At 50.4% G+C, this 23,418-nt stretch overlaps 3 protein-coding genes and 1 non-coding gene across 12 annotated transcripts in view; 1 reads left to right on the forward strand and 3 right to left on the reverse strand.

Annotated features, from left to right (window-relative positions):
• Positions 1–5: 5 nt before the first annotated feature.
• On the reverse strand, positions 6–8,099 carry SLC35A2 (solute carrier family 35 member A2). 6 transcript variants are annotated; one of them, XM_069462905.1, is made up of 5 exons: positions 7,769–7,972; positions 5,959–6,141; positions 3,232–3,383; positions 1,565–1,717; positions 6–288 (listed from the first exon to the last, which is right to left on the reverse strand). In XM_069462905.1, exons 1-5 carry the CDS (start codon positions 7,857–7,859, stop codon positions 160–162), a joined length of 708 nt encoding a protein of 235 aa, XP_069319006.1. In that variant the 5' UTR covers positions 7,860–7,972; the 3' UTR covers positions 6–159. The 6 variants fall into 6 exon arrangements, with proteins under 6 accessions (XP_069319006.1, XP_069319004.1, XP_069319007.1 ...); XM_069462903.1 differs by having other exon boundaries at positions 1,565–2,307; positions 7,769–7,967; XM_069462901.1 differs by lacking the exon at positions 6–288 and adding an exon at positions 6,379–6,474 and having other exon boundaries at positions 1,474–2,307; positions 7,769–7,967.
• A 1,065-nt stretch (positions 8,100–9,164) lies between these two features.
• Positions 9,165–13,983, reverse strand: PIM2 (Pim-2 proto-oncogene, serine/threonine kinase). The gene is made up of 6 exons (XM_069463223.1): positions 13,734–13,983; positions 13,498–13,607; positions 12,703–12,753; positions 10,961–11,333; positions 10,354–10,530; positions 9,165–10,254 (listed from the first exon to the last, which is right to left on the reverse strand). Exons 1-6 carry the CDS (start codon positions 13,792–13,794, stop codon positions 10,091–10,093), a joined length of 936 nt encoding a protein of 311 aa, XP_069319324.1. The 5' UTR covers positions 13,795–13,983; the 3' UTR covers positions 9,165–10,090.
• Positions 13,984–17,042: 3,059 nt separating this feature from the next.
• The window catches only part of OTUD5 (OTU deubiquitinase 5), a 32,053-nt gene continuing 25,677 nt past the window's right edge, over positions 17,043–23,418 (reverse strand). For 3 of the 4 annotated variants that reach the window (XM_069463097.1, XM_069463096.1, XM_069463095.1), the window contains 4 exons: positions 20,637–20,840; positions 18,629–18,830; positions 18,420–18,533; positions 17,043–18,144 (listed from right to left, as the gene is read on the reverse strand). In XM_069463097.1, the coding sequence (XP_069319198.1) occupies positions 18,023–18,144; positions 18,420–18,533; positions 18,629–18,830; positions 20,637–20,840 (642 nt within the window). In that variant the 3' untranslated portion in view covers positions 17,043–18,022. Of the gene's footprint in view, positions 18,148–18,419; positions 18,534–18,628; positions 18,831–20,636; positions 20,841–23,418 lie in introns of all 4 variants that reach the window. The other variant, XM_069463093.1, reaches the window with a different exon arrangement.
• On the forward strand, positions 22,224–22,335 carry LOC138379283 (U6 spliceosomal RNA). Its single transcript, XR_011232060.1, has one exon. It is a non-coding gene; the product is annotated as a U6 spliceosomal RNA (small nuclear RNA).

Consider the following 23,418-nt stretch of genomic DNA (forward strand, 5'->3'; position numbering starts at 1 on the left):
AGCCAGCATGATGCAAAACACATTTTATTTGCAAAAACTCACCTAAGAAATAGTGTGGGGGTGGCAGGGGCTGAGGGCTGAGGTGGGTCGTTACTAGAGAGAGTTTAGTTATGTCAGCCCTGTGTGGGGTGGGGATGATGGGGACAGGGATTTTGGTGTCTACCTCACCCTACCCCTAATACTGATCAGAGTGTTTGATCCCAGCTGAGCCAGGGCAAGAAGGGAGAGCGAGGCCAAGGCAACGTCTTCAATCCCAGCAGCTACGAACCCTTCACTTTGGTGAGCAACCTGTGGTGGGAATGAAGAGGAAAGAAAAACAGAACGCTGGGGTGTTTCCTGAGCAAGTGAGGGTGGCAGTAGTGGGGCTGGTAGTCCTTGGGTTAGTATCCGCGGGTCCCCTGGTCAGAAAGCTACACATGGACTAAATAAATACAACATCTTTATTTGGCATCGGGAATCCTGACATTTGTTCATTACAGTTCCTTAGAAAACAAACCAAAAAATCAGAACAAATTAATCAAAAATAAAGATCCAATGGCCCTATTTACATATAGCAAAGACAGCCCAGGCATCTCCCATGCACACACACCCCCCCACCCTGGGATATAGTTAAGGGGTTAATAAGCTTTGGGGAGTGCAGGGGTGGGTTCCACACTTCAAGTCTAATATACCTCCCCCCCACGAAATAAGGGTGCCTCATACAGCCAATAGGGTATCAAGAATGTGATTGGCAGCTTTAGTTTTCCTCTCTGGACATCCCAGAAAATAACCCTGCATCCGGCAACGGACAGTGTCTTAAATTCAATGAGACTCGGCCATTTCAAGGATTTTCCCTCCTTGTTTTCCCACCACACCCTGGATCATTAATGATCTGATTATACCCCAAATCCCAAAACCACTAGAAAATAAACGGCCCCTATGGCACTCTCCCCCAGACAGCCAGCTCTCACCCCTTTCTCTCTCCCTGAGCACTTGAAAGAGGCCAGTCTTCAAGGGTCTCTAAGGGTCTTGGTGTCAGGGAAGCTGCCTCAAGGCCACACAACAGACTGAACTGCTAACATGATCCAATGCGGTGGTGAGGGAGAAGAGAAGGCCTCAAACTATGGGGAAATAACCCCAAAGGTGGGCATTCATATTACTCAAGAGCTGCAGGATTTCTGTCCAGTCTTTCCTTACAAAGGTGGAGGGATTGCTGGGAGGGACTCTCCCAGGCACTGAGAGACAGGACACCTCCAGCAGGGGGACAGACAAAAAAGGCCTTGAATGACAATATCCCCAAACCCTATCCCCAAAGAGGTTAGGCTGAGGCAGAGGAGGCAGCTCTAAAAACCCCTCCAGGGGAGGGGGCGTCAGCCTACCAGGAAGGGTTTGTATGACATCCAGCCCTAGTCCCATATCCCCCTCCAAAAGTCTCCATGACCTGGGAGAAAAGACCGTCTTCCAAGCTCAGAGGAGCCAGGCCTCAGTGGTGACTTGGGTCCTGCAGATGCCCAATACCCTCCACCCAGTCCCCCTCCCTGTCCCCCCACCACTGCCAGCCCTCCCTCACTTCACCAGCACTGACTTTGGCAGAAAGGGCTCCGTGATGAGGTCCCCACGGTGGGAAGACAGCTGCGGTGGTGGTGGCTGCCCTGGAGGCTGCTGGTGAATGCAGGGCCCAGAGGTGGAGACGGAGGCAGAAGCGGAAGCTATGGCTTTGGCTGCACCTCGGGGAAGGCTGTAGAGGTAGACGGCACCAATGACGAGCCCAGCGCCAAGGGCAAATAATGGGTCCACGTGGAAGCCAAAGAGGCGAACGGAGGCAACAGTGGACAGCACAATGGACAGGGAGGTGGCAAAGCCCTTGAGGATGTTGTCGGCATACTTGACAACAACAGCCACTAATAGGCCACCAAAGGCCTGGTTGAGCACCACGCCCCAGACGGCAGGCGTGTACCCAAAAAAGAAGCCACGGTGGGCCACAGCGGTGCCCTCAGCCCACCAGAGCCCCACCAGGCCCAGTGCTGTGCCGAAGAGGCCCAGCTGCAGGTTGCGCAGCCACACGGAGCCTGAACTGCCTTTGAGGATCTTCTCAAAGTAGACACCTGCGAAGCCCGAGGAGAGACAGGAGGCCACGACAGCTGCTAGGCCCACCCCAGGGTTCTGATCCAGTAGCCGTGGGCCTCCCCCACCGGCTTGCTGTGCCTGGACAATGGCGACACCAGTGAAGAGGAGCAGCAAGGAGGCCCACTGCAGCCGGGAAAGGCTGCGGTTCAGCATGAGCACGGAGAACAGTGCCGTGGTCAGGATCTTCAGCTGGTACGTCACCTGTGAGTGGCATGTGGAAGGCACTGAGGGCTGACCTCGACCCCCAACAGGTACACATGGGGGGAAGCACCCACTGTGGGCCCCCAGGCACAAAAGAAGGACAGAGTGGGATGGAGGATAATAAAAACAGCAAAAGTAGCCAGCCACACTGGCCACTGGCTGAGCTGCACCTAAAGAGCTCTGAGGTCCCTCCCAGAAAGTACACAGAAAGATGGCTGTGCCAGGAAGTCCGTATCCCAATCCCATTTCCTGACTGTGTGACCAGGGACAAAGCACTTGCCCTGTCTGAGCCTTGGCATCATCATCTATAAAGTATGGCTGAGTATGGCTGATGTATGTAAAATGCCTGGAAGTAGGTAATCTTTGTGATAAGGGAAGCCTTGATAGAAATGAATCAACAACTACAACAATAAAGTCAACAAATACACAGTGTTTGCTATGTGCCGGTGTGGGTCTAGGCACTTTACATGAATTAGCTTGTTTAATCCTCACTACAACATATGAAGTGGGCACCATTTTAATCTCCAACTTAAAAATGAGAAAACTAAGGCACAGAGAGGTTAGGTGACTTGCCCAAAATCACACAGCTGGAAAGTGGCAGAGCTGAGATTTGAACCTAGGCAGCCTGGCCTCAGAAGCCAGGCTCTTTATTTCACAGGGCTGCCAGTGAATAGCCTAAATAAGCCTAAAGCTTATCTATCACCAACCAAGGGCTCTTCACAGGTATTGTTCTTTTAATCATCCTAGCATCCCAGTGAGTAGGTATTACTTTTTCCATCCCCAATTATCATAGATGAGGAAACTACAGGTTGAGGGAGTTCCAAGGACATTCCAAAGGTGACACAGCCCACCCTCGCCCCCATACTCACTCTATCCCACAACCCAGCCAGTTCCTCTGGGGCCATGCTGGGCTTTGGGGCTCACCTGGAAAGTGGCAGCTGGCAGGTTGGAGATGGCAACATACTGGAGGTTATTCTGCAAGGTATAGATGAGAGAGGGCACTGCGAGCTTGAGCGTGTCCACGTACTGTACCAGGACAGCCTCATGGAGGAAGAGAACCAGGTGCTTCACATTACCTAGGTGGTAGAAGGAGAGCCTTTTGTGGCACTGACTGCCAGATATGGGGATCCCCTGAAGGCTGGGACCAGGCCTGGCTTCTGTGCCTCCCACTACTCTTAACTCCCTGCACGCTGGAATGAAGTCTGTGCTCTCAGTTTTCCCTAGAGTACAACCATGTCTCCAGTAGGCCTTTCTGATACTCAGTTTAATGGCTGCAAAAGAATCATCCCTAATACTGTGTCTGCTAGTCACAGACTACATTTCATTCATCTTAGAGCCCACTCCCTGGCACAGAGCCCCACTCAAAGCACTCAATACAAGTATGCACGATGAAATCATCATCATTACCAGGAGCTTATGAAGTAGAAGCCCTAGGAATAGTGGTGGAAGAGTGTTCCCCACACAGAGGGGAAGTTGAGACTAGACTTTTGGACTTATCCTAGCTTTTTACTGACCTGGAATGCGCCTGAGGGCAGGAGCCATCTCCCCCTCACCTGCCCTAGCCCTGCCACATGGATGAATTCAGGCTTGCCCATTAAGCAGAAGTCTGGATGGAACCCGCTCTAATGAATAAATAAGAATGATTTCCTATGTGACAAGGCCTTTGCAAAGCTCACCCCACTTTCTTGCAGTTCATCTTTTAAGTCTTAGCTGAGTGTCGCTCCTCAAGGAAAACCTCCACAACCACTGCATGAGGTTATCCCAGGAACTCCTGCTGATGCTCATTCACAAACCCTGTCCTTGCCCTTTGTGGCACTAATCCCAGGAGTCATTACTGCTCTCTAACCTCTAATTTTCCAGGAGTCAGAAAGGTAACCTGGTATACATACCACAGATTTTATAACAAAGAAGGAGCTGCCACACCATAACCAGGCACCATTCCTATTTCCGCAGTGAATTGTGTGAATATTCACACCAAACGAGAAACATAACACAAATATACAAAGAGCCCCACATCAGGTCAGGCCAGGTTTTACCACCAAACTAATTCAGGGGGAAAAATGGGGGAGAGGGGTTTGAAATCATGGCTAAGAGATGAAGGCCTGTGATTAAGTCTGGAGCTAGTATTCCCATCTCAAACAACAGCCCTGTGAGGACAAGATGAATATCTGCACTATTAACACAACCACCTCCACAGCCCAGGGCCTGAGGCACAGTGTTCACTCCTACAGTGTTTACAGAGTCCATCAAGAAGAAAGCTGTGGCCTAAACTGCTGCCTCCCAGGGGCCCTGGCATTAACAAGTGGGTAACAATGTTTTCTTCAATGCAAACATCTAGGGCAGAGGTGCAAAATTCATCTGTATCCATTACATATGCAAGACCTTTACAGAAAAACAACTGCACAACATTTCAAGTAGAAGGCCTTCTGGGAGATGTTTAAATTAACAGATAAACCCAACTCCCAATTTACAGGAAATGTATAGGACAGAAGAATGTTAAATGATACCACAGGGAGGCAGTCAGCAAAATCCAGACTACCTAAAGTCTACAAGACAAATGACCTGCTTCGACAAATTAATTGCAAAGAGAATAAAAAGTTGGAGGGGAACCTAGAGATGAACAGATTTAGGAAATATCAACCAATTACAAAACACTGACCCTATACAAACACATTTTAAAAAACTCTTATGACATTTAAGAAATCATTATAAATTTGAACGTTGACTGGATATTTATTAATTTTTTGAATTATTATTTTTGATGTATGATTCTTAGGTATTATACTTATTTTTTTTTTCAAAAATATGTACCAAGACATTTATTCAAGTTAATAAGGGGGGGCCCGGTGCGGTGGCTCCTGCCTATAAGCCTAGCACTTTGAGAGGCTGAGGCGGGAGATCCCTTGAGGTCAGGAGTTTGAGACCAGCCTGGGTGGGAGCAAGACCCTGTGTCTAATAGAAAAATTAGCCAGGCATGGTGGCACGTGCCTGTAGTCCCAGCTACTTGGGAGGCTTAGGCAGGAGGATTGCCTGAGCCCAGGAGTGTGAGGTTGTGGTGAGCTATGATGATGCCACTGCATTCTAGCTGGGGCAAAAGAGTGAGATCCCATCTCAAACAAACAAAAAGGATAATAAGGGGGGGATTTAAGTCAAAATAGTGATTACTTCATGTGAGATTTACTTTAAAATACTAAGGGGGTAGGTCTGTAGATACATATAAAGTTTAGCAGTGAGTGAATAATCAATCATTGATACTATTTAATGGCAGAGTGGCCATGAATTGATAATTGCTAACTCTGGGGGATGGTTACATGGATATTTTACTATTTTATTATTCTTTCCTATTTTTGTATATGTTTGGAATTCTCCATAATAAAAAGTTAAGCATAAATAAATAAATCACTACATGAGTGTCCCATACTACATAATAGGCACAGACAGCTCCCAGAGTGTTAGGGCTATAAAAGTGTAGATGCAGTTACTTCTACCTGGAGGAACAAGGTCAGCTGCACTTACGTACTTCCCAGGCAGGGTCACAGAGAGAGATGCTCCCCCAGCAGCAGACCCTCCATGTGGACACACACACACACACACACACACACACGGAGTGTCACCCACCAACCCAAGCATAGCCCCCTCCCTGGCTTGTACCTCTCTTCTGTGCAAAGAGCAGCAGCAGGCAGGTGAGCCCTTTAAGCACTTCGGCCATGACCACAGCGGTGGTGGCAAAGAAGCGGTCCCCAGGCAGGGTACGGGCGTAGCGGATGCTGAGGATGAGGGAGGCATTCTGGACTACCAGCACGGCTAGGGATATGTACTTGAGGCGCCGGTGAGCTGGAGAGAACCGAAAGGGCAAGGGGGAATGAGGTCAGAGGCTGCTGGGGTACAGCCACACCACCACCCACCCAATCTCCTTTCTCAACCAGGATTATCCTAGCCACTGCCACTTCTTCCCTTTGCCTGCCCGCCCTGACCCACTGAGGGTCTGACCCCTACTTGCTTCCACTGGCTCAGCCACAAGCAGGAAGAGCCAGAAAGGGAGAAGTGGGCCCCACCCTGTCCATCCCATACCTGGAATTCTTGCTGAGGTATCAGGAAATGGCTGGGGCAGGCCCTGGACATGGGCCTGGGCTGCCTCTCTCTCCCTCCCCTGAGTGAGAAGCAACTCTTCCCCAGGCAGAATACCACAACTACATTTTCAACATTTACTGAGTGCTTATTTTGTGTGCCTATCACATCGTTGGGCTAAGGGATTTATATGGATTACTTCAATAGACTCATATCGCTCTGATCTCCAAAAGAACTATGAAGATTCCCATTTTATGGATGAACAAACTGAGGATTTATATGAAATGATGCTCCTATTTAACGAGGGACTGTCCCATGTAAAGACTAATACACCAATACAGGGAATGAGACCATTGTATAAGGTATGTCCATCCCCTAAGGAATGGTCTTTCTCCCATCCAAGAAGTGATTCCATTCTCTCACACTCAGAATGGTCTACATCCCATATGGAATGCCCCTTCCCACATTCAGAATGGTCTCTCAACTCCTCCCTCCTGTGACAAGTGATTCCTCTTGACCCAGAATGGTCTAACAAATATAAGAAATGATTTCCCCATTTTCCCAGGGATTGAACCTCATATAATGAATGATTACCCTAACGAGAATGGTCTACATCCCTCAACCATAAAAGGAAATATTTCCCTATATTCCACATGGTCTGTCCTCCCACCACCGCACAGCCCCCTCCCCAGCTAAGGCATTATTTTTTGTTCTACTCATACTTACAGTGAACTCTCTCTGCTATAAGGAAGGACCTGGCACCCTCAAGATGTTCTTTCTCCATCATGTAAGGACTGGCCCTCCCACCCCAACATACAATGAACTCTACCTCCATTAGGAAGGGACCCTCCAGAACGGTCCAGTCTCCATATAATGAAGGACACCCTCATCCTCAAAATGGACCCTCTCTAGTCATAAGGAAGGACCCACCCCACCCTAACTCATTCACAATAGCTCCCCTCCCTTTATAAAGAAGGAACCATTACCCTCAGAATAGTCTCTCCCTTCTATAAGGAAGAACTCCCACACCGTCAGAATGGTCTCTCCCTTCCTTAAGGAAGGACCCCACAATCTCAGAACGGTCTCGGTGATCTTAGCCTCCCCTAAAGGAAATACCCTCCACACTGACAATGGTCTCTACCTTCCATATGCGGAAGGACCCCCCAATCACCCTTAGAATGGTCTCTTTCCCACCCCCAACACACTCAGAATGGTTCGTTCCGTCCTCCCTTCCCCCTCCTACACACACACACACACACACACACACACACCCCACACACGACACAGAGATCGGTCCACACGGGATGCTTCCTTCCTCTCACTTCAGTGAGGAATGTCCCCGACCCCCACCGACCCCGACCTCCGTCCTGCCGCCGGCCACAGACTGTCTCACCCGCGCTTGTGGTGCCAGGCTCCAACACCCCCGCGGAGACCGCCCCCGGCCCGGGCGCCGCAGTGGAACCGCCAGCCCCAACCGCTGCCATGTTGGCATCTGCCCGGCCCGTCCCCTCGGCAACAGCAGGCAACTTCCGTGTCCGTCACTTCCGCTTCCGGGCCTCCGAGTAGGGGTGGGCTGTGAACCGGGCTGGCCAGGGTGCTGGCTTTCCTTGTTCGCTGCTAAAAGCTCAATCTAAAACAGTGGCCTCGGGATTCCCAAATTCCGTTGGACCGGGAAACAGGAGACACGGCCGGGTCAGCCTCCCGCCGTCTTTACAGAGCCTCATTGGTCCGTTCCTGTTATTAGACCCGCCCTCGTTTTGCCGTTCATCCGCCTCATTGATCCCGCTTTCCCTATCACCCGCCCATCCTGTCTCCTGACCTCATGGGTTCAGCTAGTCCTTTTCTATCTCGGCTCTTTATTGGCACCTTCTTCAGATGGCAACTCCTTTTCCGCATCAGAAACTCCTAGGCTTTTCCTGGTTGGACTAAAGTTCCTTTCCCCTCTCCCAACGAGGCCCCACCCCCTGGAGAGCCTATGGGCATCTCGTGCGGGACGAGACCCCCGAGAGGGCGGGGCAGGTGAGGAAGTACTGGGTGAAGCAGCAGGTGGACGCGAGGGTCACGCAAGTAAGCTAGCAGATAAAAGCAGACGCAGGTGAGGATGAGCAGGTGAAAAGGCAAAGGAGAGTTAAGGCCGAGGGAAGGGATGACAAGTGAGTCACCATTGAGTGGAAAAGAAACGGAAAGTAGGCAGGTGAGAGGTACAGTTAGCATTTGAAAACAGGGCAAGATAGGGGACAACTGAGACCAGGACAAGTGAAACCAAGACAGAATAGAGCAAGGCAGTCAAGAGTTGGAGAGATGAGGGATGAGTAAGGGGAAGACAAAGGGAGAGGGCAAAAAAGGTGACTACCATGAACATTATCAGAAAAGAGCTAGAAGATTCCAGACAGCCCTCAGCGACTGCCCCACCCTCAGCAGTGCTCTGAAAGGGCTTTTCTTCTCCAACAGGAAAGGGATTTCTTCCCTCCCCTGGAACTGGGGAGAAGGTAGTTTTTCCTGCCTCTGAACTAGCAAATATTTGATTGAAGATGTGCCCCAAACATCTTCAATGTCTACAATATCTCCAACAGAGCCCTTCTGCATGTACTGTGTGCTACATAAGAGCTGGGGGGAAAATCAACAGTTTTCCTTTGTGGTCCAGCTTCAATGAACCCATGAGTTCTTTAGGATGGCAACATAAGACTGAAGCTTCCCAAGGACAACAGAAAGGTATAATCCATTTCCTTCTTGGGTCAGCATCTGGTATATGCTCCACAAATACCTTACATTCACAAATGGCCAGTCGCTTGTGATTCTATTACTTTTATTAAATAGTGGGTTTCCACACATGGCTTTTTAAATAATCCAGGCAGAGGGAGAGGGGAGAAGAGGGCACACTTGGAGCTCCCCTCCTCCTAATGTGTTAAGTATTTACATTTTAGCAACTGGACAATACTGGCTCAGGAGGAGGCAGCAAGAATCTGCAAAAAAGTTAGGGAGGGGGACCCAGGAGAACAAACAGCAAAACTTATTTCCCCTAGCCCATCCCCCCCAAATACCATCCATCCCATCCTAGTCTCTGGTGGTGTCAGGTGGTATCCATCTCCCATTTCTTCCCAAATCAAGGAAGGTTCTTCTCACCAGAATAAGAGCACTTGGGATAACAAAGTAGGATCCCCTCACCAAAAAGAACCCTGGGATTAACAATAGGGCATTACCTCCCCCAGAATAAGCAATCCTGGGCTGAGGTAGGCAAGCAGCTTAACCCAATATGGGACCCTAGGCTAGGGGAAACGGTCCCTTTCCTAAAATAAAAACTACTGGGGTATTAGAAGGAAAGCACCCTTGCCCAAATAAGAGCGTGTGAACTAAGTTTGTGTGGTGGTAGTAGGTAGGAGGTGCCAGTGAAGGGGTGATAAGTAATCAGAATAAGAGTCCCCGGGCTTAGAATGGAACTAACTTGATCCAAATAAACATCCTTAGCAAAATGAGAAGCAAGAAGTCCCCCCTCCAGAATAAGGGACCATCGGTTCTGGAGGAAGGCTCCTTCACAGAATTGGGATGGGGACTGGGCAGACTTGGCTTACGCTGTCTTCTAACCCCTGATCCCCAATCCCTGACCTTAGTAATACTGGATTTTTAATGACCTGTAAAACCAGGTTAATGAGTGTCCATCTATCCCTGCAGCGTGGCCATGGGACGGCTATTCTGACCAGTGGGCTCTTGACCAGGCCTAGGGCAGCAAGGACCAGGCCAAAGGGGTGGGGCCTCCTTCGGGGGGATTGAGGGGTGCCTCCTCAGCTGGTGTTTGCATCCAGGGGTCCAGCAGGATCTCCTCCAGTGAGGGCCTGGAAGAGGGTTTGGGGGCCAGGCACCGGCGGATTAGGGCACAGCAGTCTGTGGGTCAAGAAGCACAGGGAAGATTAGCAGTCAGTAAGGGGTACCAGTACCTGGGAGGTATGAAATCTTCTGGGCCGGGGTCAAGTAGGGCCTCACCTGGGGAAACATGGGCAGGGAACTGAAGCTCAGCATCCAGAATCTCCTGGTCTCTCTCGAAGGGAATGTCCCCACACACCATGTCATAGAGGAGGATACCCAGTGACCAGACAGTAGCTGGGACCGCGTGGTACTGGTGTCGAGAGATCCACTCTGGAGGGCTGTACACCCTTGTCCCTGCACACAAGCCACTCTATTAGACCACTCCCACCCCACGCTTCCCAGGAAGTATGGTCCCCTCACTATAATTAAGAGCACTCACTATAAGAGCAGGGTACCCTCACAGAATAGTAGCTTTTAAAATAAAACAGCAGGGGCCCATCACCAGAAAAAAGAGCAGCTATAATAACAGCAGAGTCCCCACAGCAGAATAAAACCACTTAAAAGCAACAGTTAGGATTCCTTTACCAGAAAAAGGTGGCTCAGGATAGTAACAGGATCCCCTCACAAAAATAAGGGCCTCAAACAAGGTTAGGGCACTGTCAGAAGATGGACTTTAACCAAGGGCAAGGCCAAGAATCCCCAGTATTAGATATCAGTACAGACACCCTCCACTGGAAGTCAAAAGGTAAAAAAATCCCCCCAATGAGATTTAGGGAAACCTTACCATCAAAGTCAGTATAAGGTTCATCATGAAGCAGGGCACCTGAACCAAAATCAAGGAGTTTGACACAGTCCCGGCGGAGGTCTATCAGGATGTTCTCATCCTTGATGTCGCGATGGACAACTCCACGGGCATGGCAGTGTTGGACAGCTGCTACTACCTGGCCAAAGAAGCAGCGGCTTCGGACTTCACCCAGCGGGCCTTTCTCTGTGATGTAGTCAAACAGATCCTGTGCCGGCAAAGGCCGCTCAAGGACCAGCATGAAGCCTTCTTGTGTCTCAAACCAGTCGAGGAGGCGGATGATGCCAGGGTGCCCACCGCCTGCACCCACCTTCCACAGCAGTGCCACTTCAAGTGGGCAACTCACTGAGTCTGACTGGAGGTCGGGTGAGAAGCAGGTAAAGAAAAGAGAAGGCAAACGTCAGCCCAGTGGCTGAGGCTGACTTCTCACCTAAGCTCAAGTCATAGCCCCTTGGACGCCTGTGTATTTCCCTTCCTGCGCCTCAGTTTGTCTTAAGGACTCAAACAGTCATTGAGAGGGTCAATTGAGAAAAGAGCCTACACACATCCACATCTGGCAGGTAGTAGGGGATCAGTAAATATTTGAATAAATCAAAGTGGTTCTTAACAAAAGACCTTTGGCACAAGTAGCACTATTCTGTAACATTTTTTCTGTTGTGTTCACTGACATTTTGAGAGATTAGAATGGTATCTTACACACAGTAGGTGCTCAATGTTTGTTAAACAGATGAAGGCACTCTATATAGCATAGGATCTGACAAGGAGTTAGCACCCAATAAACACTATTGTTGTTTAATAGTTTGTTTTGTTCACTGACATATCTGAAGCACTAGAACAGTGCCTGGTAACACGGTAGGGCTTAATAAATATTTGTTAAATAGATGAAAGCAATTAGTAGAAAAAGACTGAGCACAAAATGAGTTCTGAATAAATATGGTGTAATATTCTGCCAAGTGCCTATAATTGTGCCTGGCATATAGTAGGTGCTCAATATACACTTGTTAAATAGCTGAGAGTGATTAATTGCAAAGGTCCTGGCACAAAGCATGAACTCAGTAAGTGTTATCATGTAATATTTTGTCACTGTCACGTAGCACCTAGAACCGCTCGGTAAAAGGCATAAATGTTACTGGCCACAAAAGCCCCTCTCCCGACTCTCGAAGCCCCGCGCAGACACACTGACGGCCAGAAGCAGTCTTACTGCCTGAGGTGGGGCCCTCTCCCGGTCAGGCCGCTGACTTGCACAGCCGCAGACCGGTTTTCTCACGAAGTAAAAACTCCGATACTGCGCAGGCGCGCCCTCTCCCTCTGGGTCCCACGGCCTGCGCAGGCGCAGTTTTCCAATGGCCCGCCAGGGGGCGCTCACAACCCTACAACTTGCCCAGACCCGCCCTGATGTCCGTTAGCGCTCTAACTGCAGGAGAGAAGCAGCCACCATCACCATGGCAACCAGTGACCTCTGCCCCTCTTTCCCCACCAGCATGCCCTGCGGGCAGTCCCCAAAGCAGTGTTTGGAAGGAGAATGAGAAAGGAGAGAACCAAGGGCTCTAGGGGGAACTGAGGTGAATCAGAATTGTATGTCTCTCCAAGGGAATAAACATGGGCCGGTAGGAGTGTTCTCACTGTTACAGGGCCCAGGGAGTCATACATCCACTGGAAAAGCAAGGGGGTGAATTCGTCAACGATGGAGGAGATAGGCCAGGAAGGACTGCAAAGATACTCACCAAGGTGGACCAGCCCAGCACACGGCTCCGGGGAATCACTTTGATGGCCACCTAGAGAATAGGGCCGGGGTAAGGGGGCCAGCAGGTGACCCCCAGACTCCTCCCAGTTTAGACCTTCTGCCCACCTCTAGTGTCCCTCCATCAGCCAGCACTCTAGTCTTTCTGGTCCCCAACCACGCCACCCTACAACCCATAATGAGCCAAAGCTTCTCCCCCGCCCTCCAAGTCCCCAGAACCAAGTTCACCTCTCCTACCATCCTTTCCCTTGTTGGGCTCTCCCTTCTCAGGCCATCAGGACCCCTCACCCCAAGTCCAGAGTTCTGTATTTCCTGGCATCTCAAGCCCTCAATCTTCCTATTTAGCTCCAGGACACTGCAACTCTATACCAGGATTCTGGTCCTCACGACATCAAACTGGACATCTACCTCCCCAAATCCCCCAAATCCCAGATCTAGGTCCCCACCTTCACATACACGGACACAAACACACACACACACACATCCTCTGGATCCCGGGGTCTAAAGTCCTCATGACTCCCACTTCCCAGTTTAACTCCCTGAACCTCCAGAATTCCTGCCATGAAAGTCCCTACCCCCCCCCCCCCCCGCCACATACCCACCTGGACCGCCACACACACGCTCACGCATACAAACACACACACACACACCCCTAGCAACCCGGATCCTGGTCCTTATGACCCTACTGCACACGTTGCAGGCTCACTCCCCGGCCAAACGGCATCCCAGGACCCCCGCCACACACACGTGACCCTCCCAAGACCCTTGTGGTGGATACCTGGAGTCGGTCTGTGACGCGGTGTCCCGCGAAGACGGTGCCAAAGCCCCCCTTGCCCAGGAGGGGGCCGAGTCGGTACTCGGCCTCGAACGCTTCCCGATCCTTGCCTCCTACGCAGGCGGAGGCGAGGAAGTCAGGGTGGCGGCGTGCTGAGCCCGGCCGCGACTCCCTCCCCCGCGCCGCCACCCACCTTCCAGCCCACCCCGCCTGGCCGCAGTAGGGGAGGCTGTGCTCACCTGGCGGCGACGTGGGGGTCACGGGGGGCGCCGAAGGCCCCTGCAGAGGCTTGGTCAACATGGAGGAGGCGCTGCGCAGATTGAGTCCGCTGAATCCGCTGAGCCCGCAGGGCGTGGACGCCCGGGGCAGCGCGGCCGGGGAGCCAGGACTGGGGGGCGCCAGGGTGGAAGGCAGGGAAACTGGTGGCCCAGAAGCGCCCGCAGACAGCGCAGCCTTAAGATTCACCGCGCGCGCCAGCCCAACGCTACTGAGCCGGGGCACGCGCCTCCCGGGAGAGTCACCCTGGGCGACAGCCCCGCCCACCTGACTTTGATCAATCCGGACGCGGCACCTGCTGTACCCCAGCCAATCGGAGCCAGCCCTTATTTGCATACCACCCTCAACGTTTCAAGTGCTCCCTTATGCAAATACACGCCTGGTTCTTCCGAGGAGGCGGGGCCTGCATGCAAATGAGGGGGCGCGAGGTGGGGCACACATGAAGAGGAAACCTTTTCTGGGAATCCCTCTGCAGCAACCGCGTTTGTTTTGGTTGTTGCGCTGGGTGGTGGTTGTTGTTGGTGGTGGTGGTAGTGGTGTGTGTGTGTGTGTGTGTGTGTGTATGTATGTATGTGTATGTATATATGTATATATATACACTTAAAAATTAACTGCGCAGCCTCCTTTCCTAGGAAGTTGGTTTGCCGCCGTTGCGAGATTAGCGTAGAGATAGCGCCAGGCCCAGCTTCTAAGAATTCGAGCCTGTGGCTATCCAGGACCCCTGTCTCTAAGGGTGTTTCTCACCCTTCACCGGAGTCCTCCAGGCTCCTGGCGGCCTTCATTCTGAAACTGAAGCCAGGGCCCTAGAAGAATCTGTCCAGTAGCCAGGGAGGGGTAACCCCCCCCAACCATGGCCAGGGCGAGGGTGGGGGAAGACGCCAGGATGGGGGCGGGGTGGGGGAGGACGCCAGGATGGGGGTGGGGTGGGGGAGGACGCCAGGATGGGGGCGGGGATGGGGGAAGACGCCAGGGCAGGGGTGGGGGAGGATGCGCCAGGCAGAGGCAAGCCTGGAGGAGGCTGCCTGCGGTGTTTTTTTGGAGCCCTTAACCCAGAAAGAACTAGCTAGACTTAGCCTTGGACCCAGTCAGCGGGTCTAGAATCTACAACAGCAGGGGGTGGGGTGGGCAGAAAGCCAGGGTGGCATGGGGCTGCACTCCTGGGGGAGAGAGACAGGGACTGAGACATGGTAGATGCTGCTAGAAGTACGAAAACACCCTCAGACACAAACTTACGAAAAATAACCTACACCCCAGAAAGACAGAAATACACTGCAAAGACACACAAAAACGTCATGAGAGATACGCACACATTCTGTCAGACACATTCATAGAAACTTGTCCTAGATATGCATGCAGACATGCACTGTCACACAGAGACTGACATACACTGTTCAGGCAGGCACACTGTCAGAAAAATAATTATGTCCTAGAACTGACACCAAGAGATACCCAATACAGAAAGACAGGCACTCCAGAGACTCAGAGACCTACACTGCCATGTGACCACAGAAACGTCCTGTCAGACACACTGACAGAACTTGTCACAAACACACTGGCACCATCAGACATGTACTGTCACAGAAAGACTTGTACTGTCCCAGAAATGAGACGCAGAGTCTGTCACAGGGAGATACACAGATGCTCCAGAGACACACATGCACTGCTCAAAGGCAGACATGTACTAATGTGATAGAGCCACACAGATAGGCAGTGCCACAAAAATAGACATGGAGAGACCTGGTCACAGGCACACATATACCACCAGACATGCAGCCTTATCAATGAAACAAACTGTCCAGAAATAGCCACCCAGAATCTGTCACAGAAATACAAACGGACCTCCACCCCATCAGACAGAAACCACAGATGCACTGTCACAGACAGACCCACGCAGACATGCACGCGTCTAGGATACAGACACAAACTGTCAAGAGATAGAGTCCCACACTCAGTCACCATCTGACACACCTGGAAACAAGCCTTCATCACACATACACACACACACGACTGGAGACACTGAGATGCACATGAATACTAGAATTCACCAGTCACACAAAAAGCAAGTACATACATGTCTCTCCCTTATTCATCCAACATTATCAGGGGTCTACTATAACCCTGCCAGCCCTTGGTAGGGATGCAAATATTAGCGATATACAAGTAAGTCAGGCATCAAAGCCCCTGCCCAGGAGGTTTATTTATAGTACAGTTATTAGGGATATTTGTAGATAGAAGTGAGAACATGAATGGACTTCTCAGAAGGTGACCCTCTACCTGTCTTGAAAGACAAAGGTTGGTGGCTCAGGACAAGGGAAGGGCAAGTTGCACAGGCAGAGGCCAAGGAAATCAGAATGGCAAGAAGAGATAGGCAGGGGCCAAATGGTACAGAAACTTCTACAACACTGTGCCCAGCAGTATATCATGTTGACCATACACATTCTCTCAATGCTCACAACCAGACAGAGCATGAAGTAGTAGACATTAACCACTGCTCTTGTACAGATGGGATACTCGAAACTCAGAAAGGCTATGATTTGACCAAGGCCACACGGTTAGAAAATGCCAAGGAAGGTTTGAAACCAAACTCTCCAACATACATATGCTTGACCATTAGATTCCAGAGACACCCTGCAGACAGCCACTCAGCCAGCCACACCCTCATCTGCAGAAGCAGACACACATCCTTCCACAGGGACCCTGTCATGGAAGCACAGTGAAAAAGATGCTTGAGAAAACCTGGGGGCCAGCCAGCCTTCTCTGCCTTGGCAGGAGAGGGACAGAGGTGTCAGAGGACTGGGGGACATGAACAAAAGGATTTAGCCATTCCTCACTTTTTAAAACCCAGTGGGAGAGGCCCCTTTGGTCACTTCTACTAAATTCATGCTGCTACGAAGCACCAATTGTGCTTTTCCAAAGCCTTTCCTTGTCAGATCACAAGGAAAGAGCAAGCATTAATGGTGAGGAAGGCAGGCAGAGAAACTGGGATTCAGGCAGAAGTTCAGCCTCTGCCCTCAAGCTCATAGTTCTCCCTGCTCCCATCACACCCTTAGGAAATATGGTAGGCAGGGGCAGCAGGCAAAGATCGAGCTTTTCTGGCGGTGATAGGTCCATAAGGTTTAATAAGCAGTGGGTTGATTAAATATGAACTCCAAGGCGCCAGACAGACCCTACTGGAGAGCATTCGGACCTCAGAAGTCAAGCCAAAGACCTGTGCCACTGCCTCCTCTGTCCAGAGGCCCACCCGCCCACTGCCCCACACAGAACAGAGCCGCTCAGGGAAACTGACATTTGGTTTTATTGTGCCAAGGACATTACAGATGGCGGATCTTGTCAACACCTGCAGGGCATGGGTGCCCCATCTGCCGAGGCTGCTCCCACTCCCTACACTCAAATCCTGGGTGGTGGCCATGATCCCAAAGATGCTCCCCACCCCAAGATTGCAAAGAGACTAGCGGTGGTGGTGGAAGCAAAAGGAATGCAGCAAGGTCAGGGTCTCATTGTCCAAAGCCAGTCTGACACCTGCCACCCTCACCCCCTGCCCCAGCTCACATCCTAGGCCTTCTGCCCACCTCCATGGAGCTAGAGGCCAGAAGACAGCAACCCACATCTTTGCACCCCTCTGTGCTCCATGGCCTGCCTGCCCCCAAACCAGAGAGATGCCGCCTTCACAGAGCCAATGCTGTCGTCTGTATCATTTTTGATTGGTTGATTTTATAAGATAAAAGTACAGTTTAATAAAGAAAAAATTCAACATTGAAGGCTCAGACATTCTTGGGGTACTGGGAAGGGAAATATTCCACTTCTTCCTCCCACCTCCCTGGCATCATTGTGGAGGGGGTGACAAGTTTTTCTGATCTTGGAAAGAATGGGGGACAGGGAGACTTTCCTCTGTCTGAATGTCTCTCTCCTCTGGGGCTGCCTGGCTGCTGCCAGTTGGTTTGTCTCTGTGTGCCTCTTGCCTACCTTCGGCACTCTTGCCCGAGTCCCCTGTGGAATGCAGGGATGGTGCTGTGCGGGGTTGGGGGGGCAACAGGGCACGTCAGCTGACGGAGAGACAGGTGGTAGTGGTGGCAGCAGCGATGAGAGGGAGTGCAGGGGTGGGCCAGCCAGAGGGAAATGGAGAGGAGAGAAAAGAGGGGAGAACGGGAAGATGGGGAGAAGGCAAGAGGGAAGAAAGCCAAAGACGGTGGGGTGGCACCGGAGGGCAGGAGTGGTGGGGGTTGAGAGACGGTGTCCAGTCTCTGGGTCTCCATCAACTCTTGTCTGGGGGTGGGTCTCTGTGCACTTTGTTTTTCTTCATACTGTCTAGGTATTCCTGTTGGGACACTGCCAGCACCGATGCTAGGATCTCGTCGTCATCCCAGTCATTCAGACCTGCTGGGCAAAAGGAAAAGGAAAAGGATGATGGAACACTGTCAGCCTTCTTTCTCCTCCCCCTTTGCTCTTTTCTCTAAGGGGAAGGCCCCTTAGGGCTGTGAAACCCCACTTAGATAGGCCCCTTCTGGGGCAAATCTCTTGGGCCTGAAAAATCCCCTCCAGCACTTCTCTTCTTAACTAGAGGCTATAGAAACCCTCTCAGGACTTGCTGCTTCTTCCAGTCCCTCCCCAACCCCCAGCTGGCCCCTGTCCCCCAGACAGGGGAAGCTTACCAAAGGCAGAGGGGGACATCTGCTGAATGAGGGCCCGGCACTCCAGAGCAGGGTAGAGGGACACCAGGGGGGAAGTAGCCCGGTCAGCCCCTGCTGAGAACTGACTGCTTGTACCTGGGGCAGAAGGATAGTCAGAGGTAGGACATAGGGCCCAGGACCCAGGCAATACCTCCTAACCCCAGCACATTCCCTGTGAGCAAGTCACTGACCTGGTGCACAGGGTGAAGGAGGTTTGGCAAGAGCTAAGACAGTGCCTGGGGAAGGGGGCTTGATGCCCAGCTCAGCATGCAGCTCAGGGTGCTCAGGTGAAGACGCTGAACTCCGCTGCCTCGGGGACCGGCTGGTCCACTCTTCCAGGCCGCTGGAGGCTGCTGCTGTGGCTGAACTGCATGTAGCACTGGCTTTCCGGGGCTGCAATGGGGAAGAAAAAAGTGGTAAGGACTACACCACCAGCTGCAACCCTCCTGTGCCTCACTCCTGAGTGCTGGCTCCCTTGCTGGGACCCTGGCTATGATACAGCTTCTACATAGGCCATCATCATTCCCACTCACACAGGGTACCATAGAGCTCCTCCCAGGACAGAGGTGAAGCTCCTTAACCCCCTGTATCATCCCTACCACCAATCTGACAGAAAATGCTGCTCTACTTTTAACATAGATCCCAAATCCAAATGCTTCTCACTACGGCCACTGCCAGCCAGCACTGTCACCAGTCACCTGGACTTCTGCAGTAGCCTCCCCTTGCTAGTCCCCTGCTTCCTCCCTTACTCCCCAGACTCCGTTCTATACTCAGCAATCAAGGGGATCCTGCTGAATCCTAAGTCAGATCCCATGCTGCTTCTGTTCACAACCCTCCCATGGCTTCTGCCTCACCACAGCTCACAAGCCCCTACCCAATCTGGCCCCACCACCTCTCTGACTTCACCTACTACAACACTCTGTCCAGCCACACTGGCCTTCCTCCGAGCTGTGCCTGAATCACACCAGGTGTGCTGGTCCTCTGCCTTCCCCTGCATATGTGCTCAGCTAATTCTCTCACCTTCTATAAGCTTTTGCTCAAACCTCTCCTGCTGAGGTCTACCCTGACCACACTATTTAATACTGTGAGGCTGGGCACGGTGGCTCACGCCTGTAATCCTAACACTCTGGGAGGCCGAGATGGGCGGATCGTTTGAGCTCAGGAGTTCAAGACCAGCCTGCCCAAGAGCAAGACCCCGTCTCTACTAAAAATAGAAAGAAACTATATGGACAACTAAAAATATATATAGAAAAAATTAGCTGGGCATGGTGGCGCATGCCTGTAGTCCCAGCTACTCGGGAGGCTGAGGCAGGAGGGTTGCTTGAGCCCAGGAGTTTGAGGTTGCTGTGAGCTAGGCTGACGCCATGGCACTCTAGCCTGGGCAACAAAGTGAGACTCTGTCTCAAAAAAAAAAAAAAAAATACTGTGAACTCCCATCCCCACTCAGCCCTACTCAGCCCCCTTTCTCTGGCTCTACATTTTTCAACCATAGCACCTCTCGACTAATTTATTATGTTTATTGTTTTTTTTTTGTTTCACTCTGCGAAAATGTGAGCATTACAAGGATAAGGATCTTGGTCTGCTGGGTTCACCTATGTACACTGAGAACAGTGCCTGGCACAGCCCTGCAGTAAATATTTAGTATTTGTCGAACAAATTATTCAGCTCTTGCCAACATCTGCGATCACTCCAAACTCCTTGTGATTCTTCAGATGCCTGTCTGCCCTGCCTCCTTCTGGCTCTAACAATTCAACCTTCCTCTATGAAGACTGACCAGAGGCCCCACCTCCACTGGTCTCCCAGCCAGGGTCAAGGGCCCCATCGATGAATCTGTCTCCTTCAACAGATGGGATCACTGAGGGCAGAGAGGGTGGATCTGATTTTACATCCTGAGCACAGGGCCTGGCAAACAAGGGCATTCAACAAAAGCTTGTCTCTCTGAAACTATTCATTGCTCCCTCATTATCACCAGCAGCAGTGACTACCCTCTCTTATTCCTTAAGTGCTTGTTCTGCACACATATGGAAAGTTCCAAGGCACAATCCCAAAACTAAGGCCAAGATAAGTTATAGATGGGGCTGGAGGTTTCCTTCCCTCCCAGATGTCAAAACGGCTTAATTTTTTCCTGCTCATTTGGGGGCAAATTATGAGTGGTAATGAGAGTTCTTGGCCAGGCCAGTAACAGAGCCCATGACCCACCTGGCTGGGGCCGCGAACCTGGCGGGCCTGTTTCTCCTGATCCCGCAGCCACTGCAGGTAGGATTCCCGAGCCACCTGCTCCTCAATGGCCTCGTTCGTGGCCTCCCAGTCTGTAGCCCGTTTCTTGTCTTCCAGCATCTGCTGTTCAATCCATGACTCCTCTGATGTTTTTATGGCATTCTTCATCAGGGATTGCTCTGCAAACTGCGAGGAGGGAGAGGAACAGGGATGTGCAATGACAGTCTGAACCTGGCCAAGAGTCAGAACGGGCTCAGGCAGGCAGGCAGGCCCACAGGCCTCAGAAAAAAAGGAAGTAAGAAGTTAGGTACTCTCACAAAGAACCCCTCAGCAGACTACCTCTTTATCAGGTACTGAGGGAAAGCAGGCTTGGGTTGTAAGACTTGTCATTCCAAACTCCTATGCTCAGAAGACCTGACTCTAACCTCAAGACATCTCAACTGAGGCACTAAGTCTGGGGTAGCCAGGTGTCCTCCAGCCTATACCTTAATTTTAAAAAGCTCCATCCAGCGATGACTCAGTTTCACAATACTGATGAGGCTTTCCTTACATATGCCAAGATGGGACAAAGCTAGCAGTGTGTGCATGGGGTAGAGGGAGTACTCAAGCATCTAAGGGGCTGGAGGAAGCCGTGTGGATGTGTGAGAGGGTGAGGGGGCCGTACCAGCATGGTGTGGGGTGCTATGAGTTGTAGGACACTGTATGAGTGTTCTGTTTGTCAAGCTGTGAAATACAACAGCCTTTAAAAAAGAAAATCACAGAAAATATCAGAATATATCCCAGAGAATAAGTGTAAACATTGTTTTGTGAAACTTTAACATTTTAATGCACGTATACATACTACACATAAGTCCATGTGTGCTAAGTAATGATGTAAGATGTAATTTTTCACTGTGGATAAGAATTGTTAACTAAAATAAAATTTTAAGGCTCACCCCCCCCACCAGCTGATTGAATGGACCCCCTCGTGGCCAAAGGAATATCCTAAAACTAAATTACCTGCCAGGAGGAGGGAGGTCAGACATGCCTCAACATGCCCCTCTCCCTTCTTGGGGACATCCTTTGTAACCCATTAACAAGCCTAAAGGTATACAAGAGAAACCTACAGGCCCTCAATTTACATAACAAATCTACGTCCGGGTGGCCTATCTCTGATAAACAGCAACTATGTTAAAACATTCCAAGTCTTTAGACAAAGCTTCATGTCTTTAACCAATTACAAGCCAAAAAATCTTTAAACCCACCTATAACCTGCAAGTCCCCCACCCCCGCTTCGAGATGGCCCACCTTTTCGGGCCAAACCAATGTATGAGTTCCACGTATTGATTTATGACTTTACCTGTAAGCCCTGTCTCCCTGAAATCTATAAAACCAAACTGTAACCCAGCCACAGCGAGTCCACTTGCCCAAGGCCTCTTGGGCATGGCTCCGGGTCATAATCCTCAAATTTGGCTCAAAATAAATCTCTTTAAAATTATTTTACAGAGGTTGGCTTTTTTTTTTCCCGTTGACAGAGTTTAAAAAAGGCTGTAAACTTTTGTTAATAACAAGCTAATTAAAAACAGGCAAGTGCTCGCTTCAGCAGCACATATACTAAAATTGGAACGATACAGAGAAGATTAATTAGCATGGCCTCTGCGTAAGGATGAAAAAAATGAAAAAAAAAGAAAATTAAATAATTGAAAAAAAAAATAAAAACAGGCAAAAAATCTAAACATACTCTGGCAGTGGAAAAAACACACAAGTGTTTTTTTCTATTCTTTCATTCAACAAAAACCAACACAGAAGACTTCTGTGACTAATTGTGTGGGGGGTCCTCCAATCCAATTCAATTTTGATGCTATCTACCTGGAGATAGCTGCAGATCCCACAGGTTGAGGGTTCAGTCCCACAAGACTCCCCTCCCTTCAGAAACCAGTCGCAAGTCTGTGCCTCCAGAACATCTAATCAACTGGCTATAAGTTGGGGTTCCCATGACCCTCTCTTTGGGTTCGATTAATTTGCTAGAGTGGCTCACAGAACTCAGGGAAACAAATTTGCTGGTTTATTACAAAGGGTAATACAAAGGAAACAAATGAAGAAACCCACAGGGTGAGGCATGGGGGAAGGGGCGCAGAGCTTCCCTGCCCTCCCTGGAGTGCCAGCCTCCAGGCACCTCCAGAAGCTCCCAATATGCATGACTGCTTAAACTGTGGGTGACCAACTTAATCTTCAGCCCTCTCCCTTCCCCAGGGGTAGGGGGATGGGCTAAAAGTACCAAACCTCTAATCATGCCTTGGTCTTTCTGGTGACCAGCCCCCATCCTTAAGCTACCTAGAGGCAGCCAGCTATCAGTCAACTCGTTAGCATACAAAAAGACATCACTTTGGAGTTTCTAAGGATTTTAAGAACTGTTTGCCAGGAAGTCACTCACACAATTCACCGAAGATATACAGATGGCAAATAAGCATATGAAAAGATGCTCAACAACACTGGATATTAGGCAATTGCAAATTCAGATAATGAGATACCACTACACCTAACAGAATGGCTAAAATCCAACATGCTGACAAGATCAACTGCTGGTAATAATGCTGAGCAACAGGGGCCTTCATTCATTATGATGGGAATGCAAAATAGTATTATAGCCACTTTGGAAGACAATTTGGCAGTTTCTCACAAATCAAAACATAGTCTTACAACACAATCAAGCAATCTCATTCCTAGATATTTACACAACTGATCCAAAAGCTTATGTCCACACAAAAACCTGCATGCAGAAGTT

Source organism: Eulemur rufifrons, chromosome 30, assembly GCF_041146395.1.
Source record: "Eulemur rufifrons isolate Redbay chromosome 30, OSU_ERuf_1, whole genome shotgun sequence".
Classification (NCBI taxonomy): domain Eukaryota; kingdom Metazoa; phylum Chordata; class Mammalia; order Primates; family Lemuridae; genus Eulemur; species Eulemur rufifrons.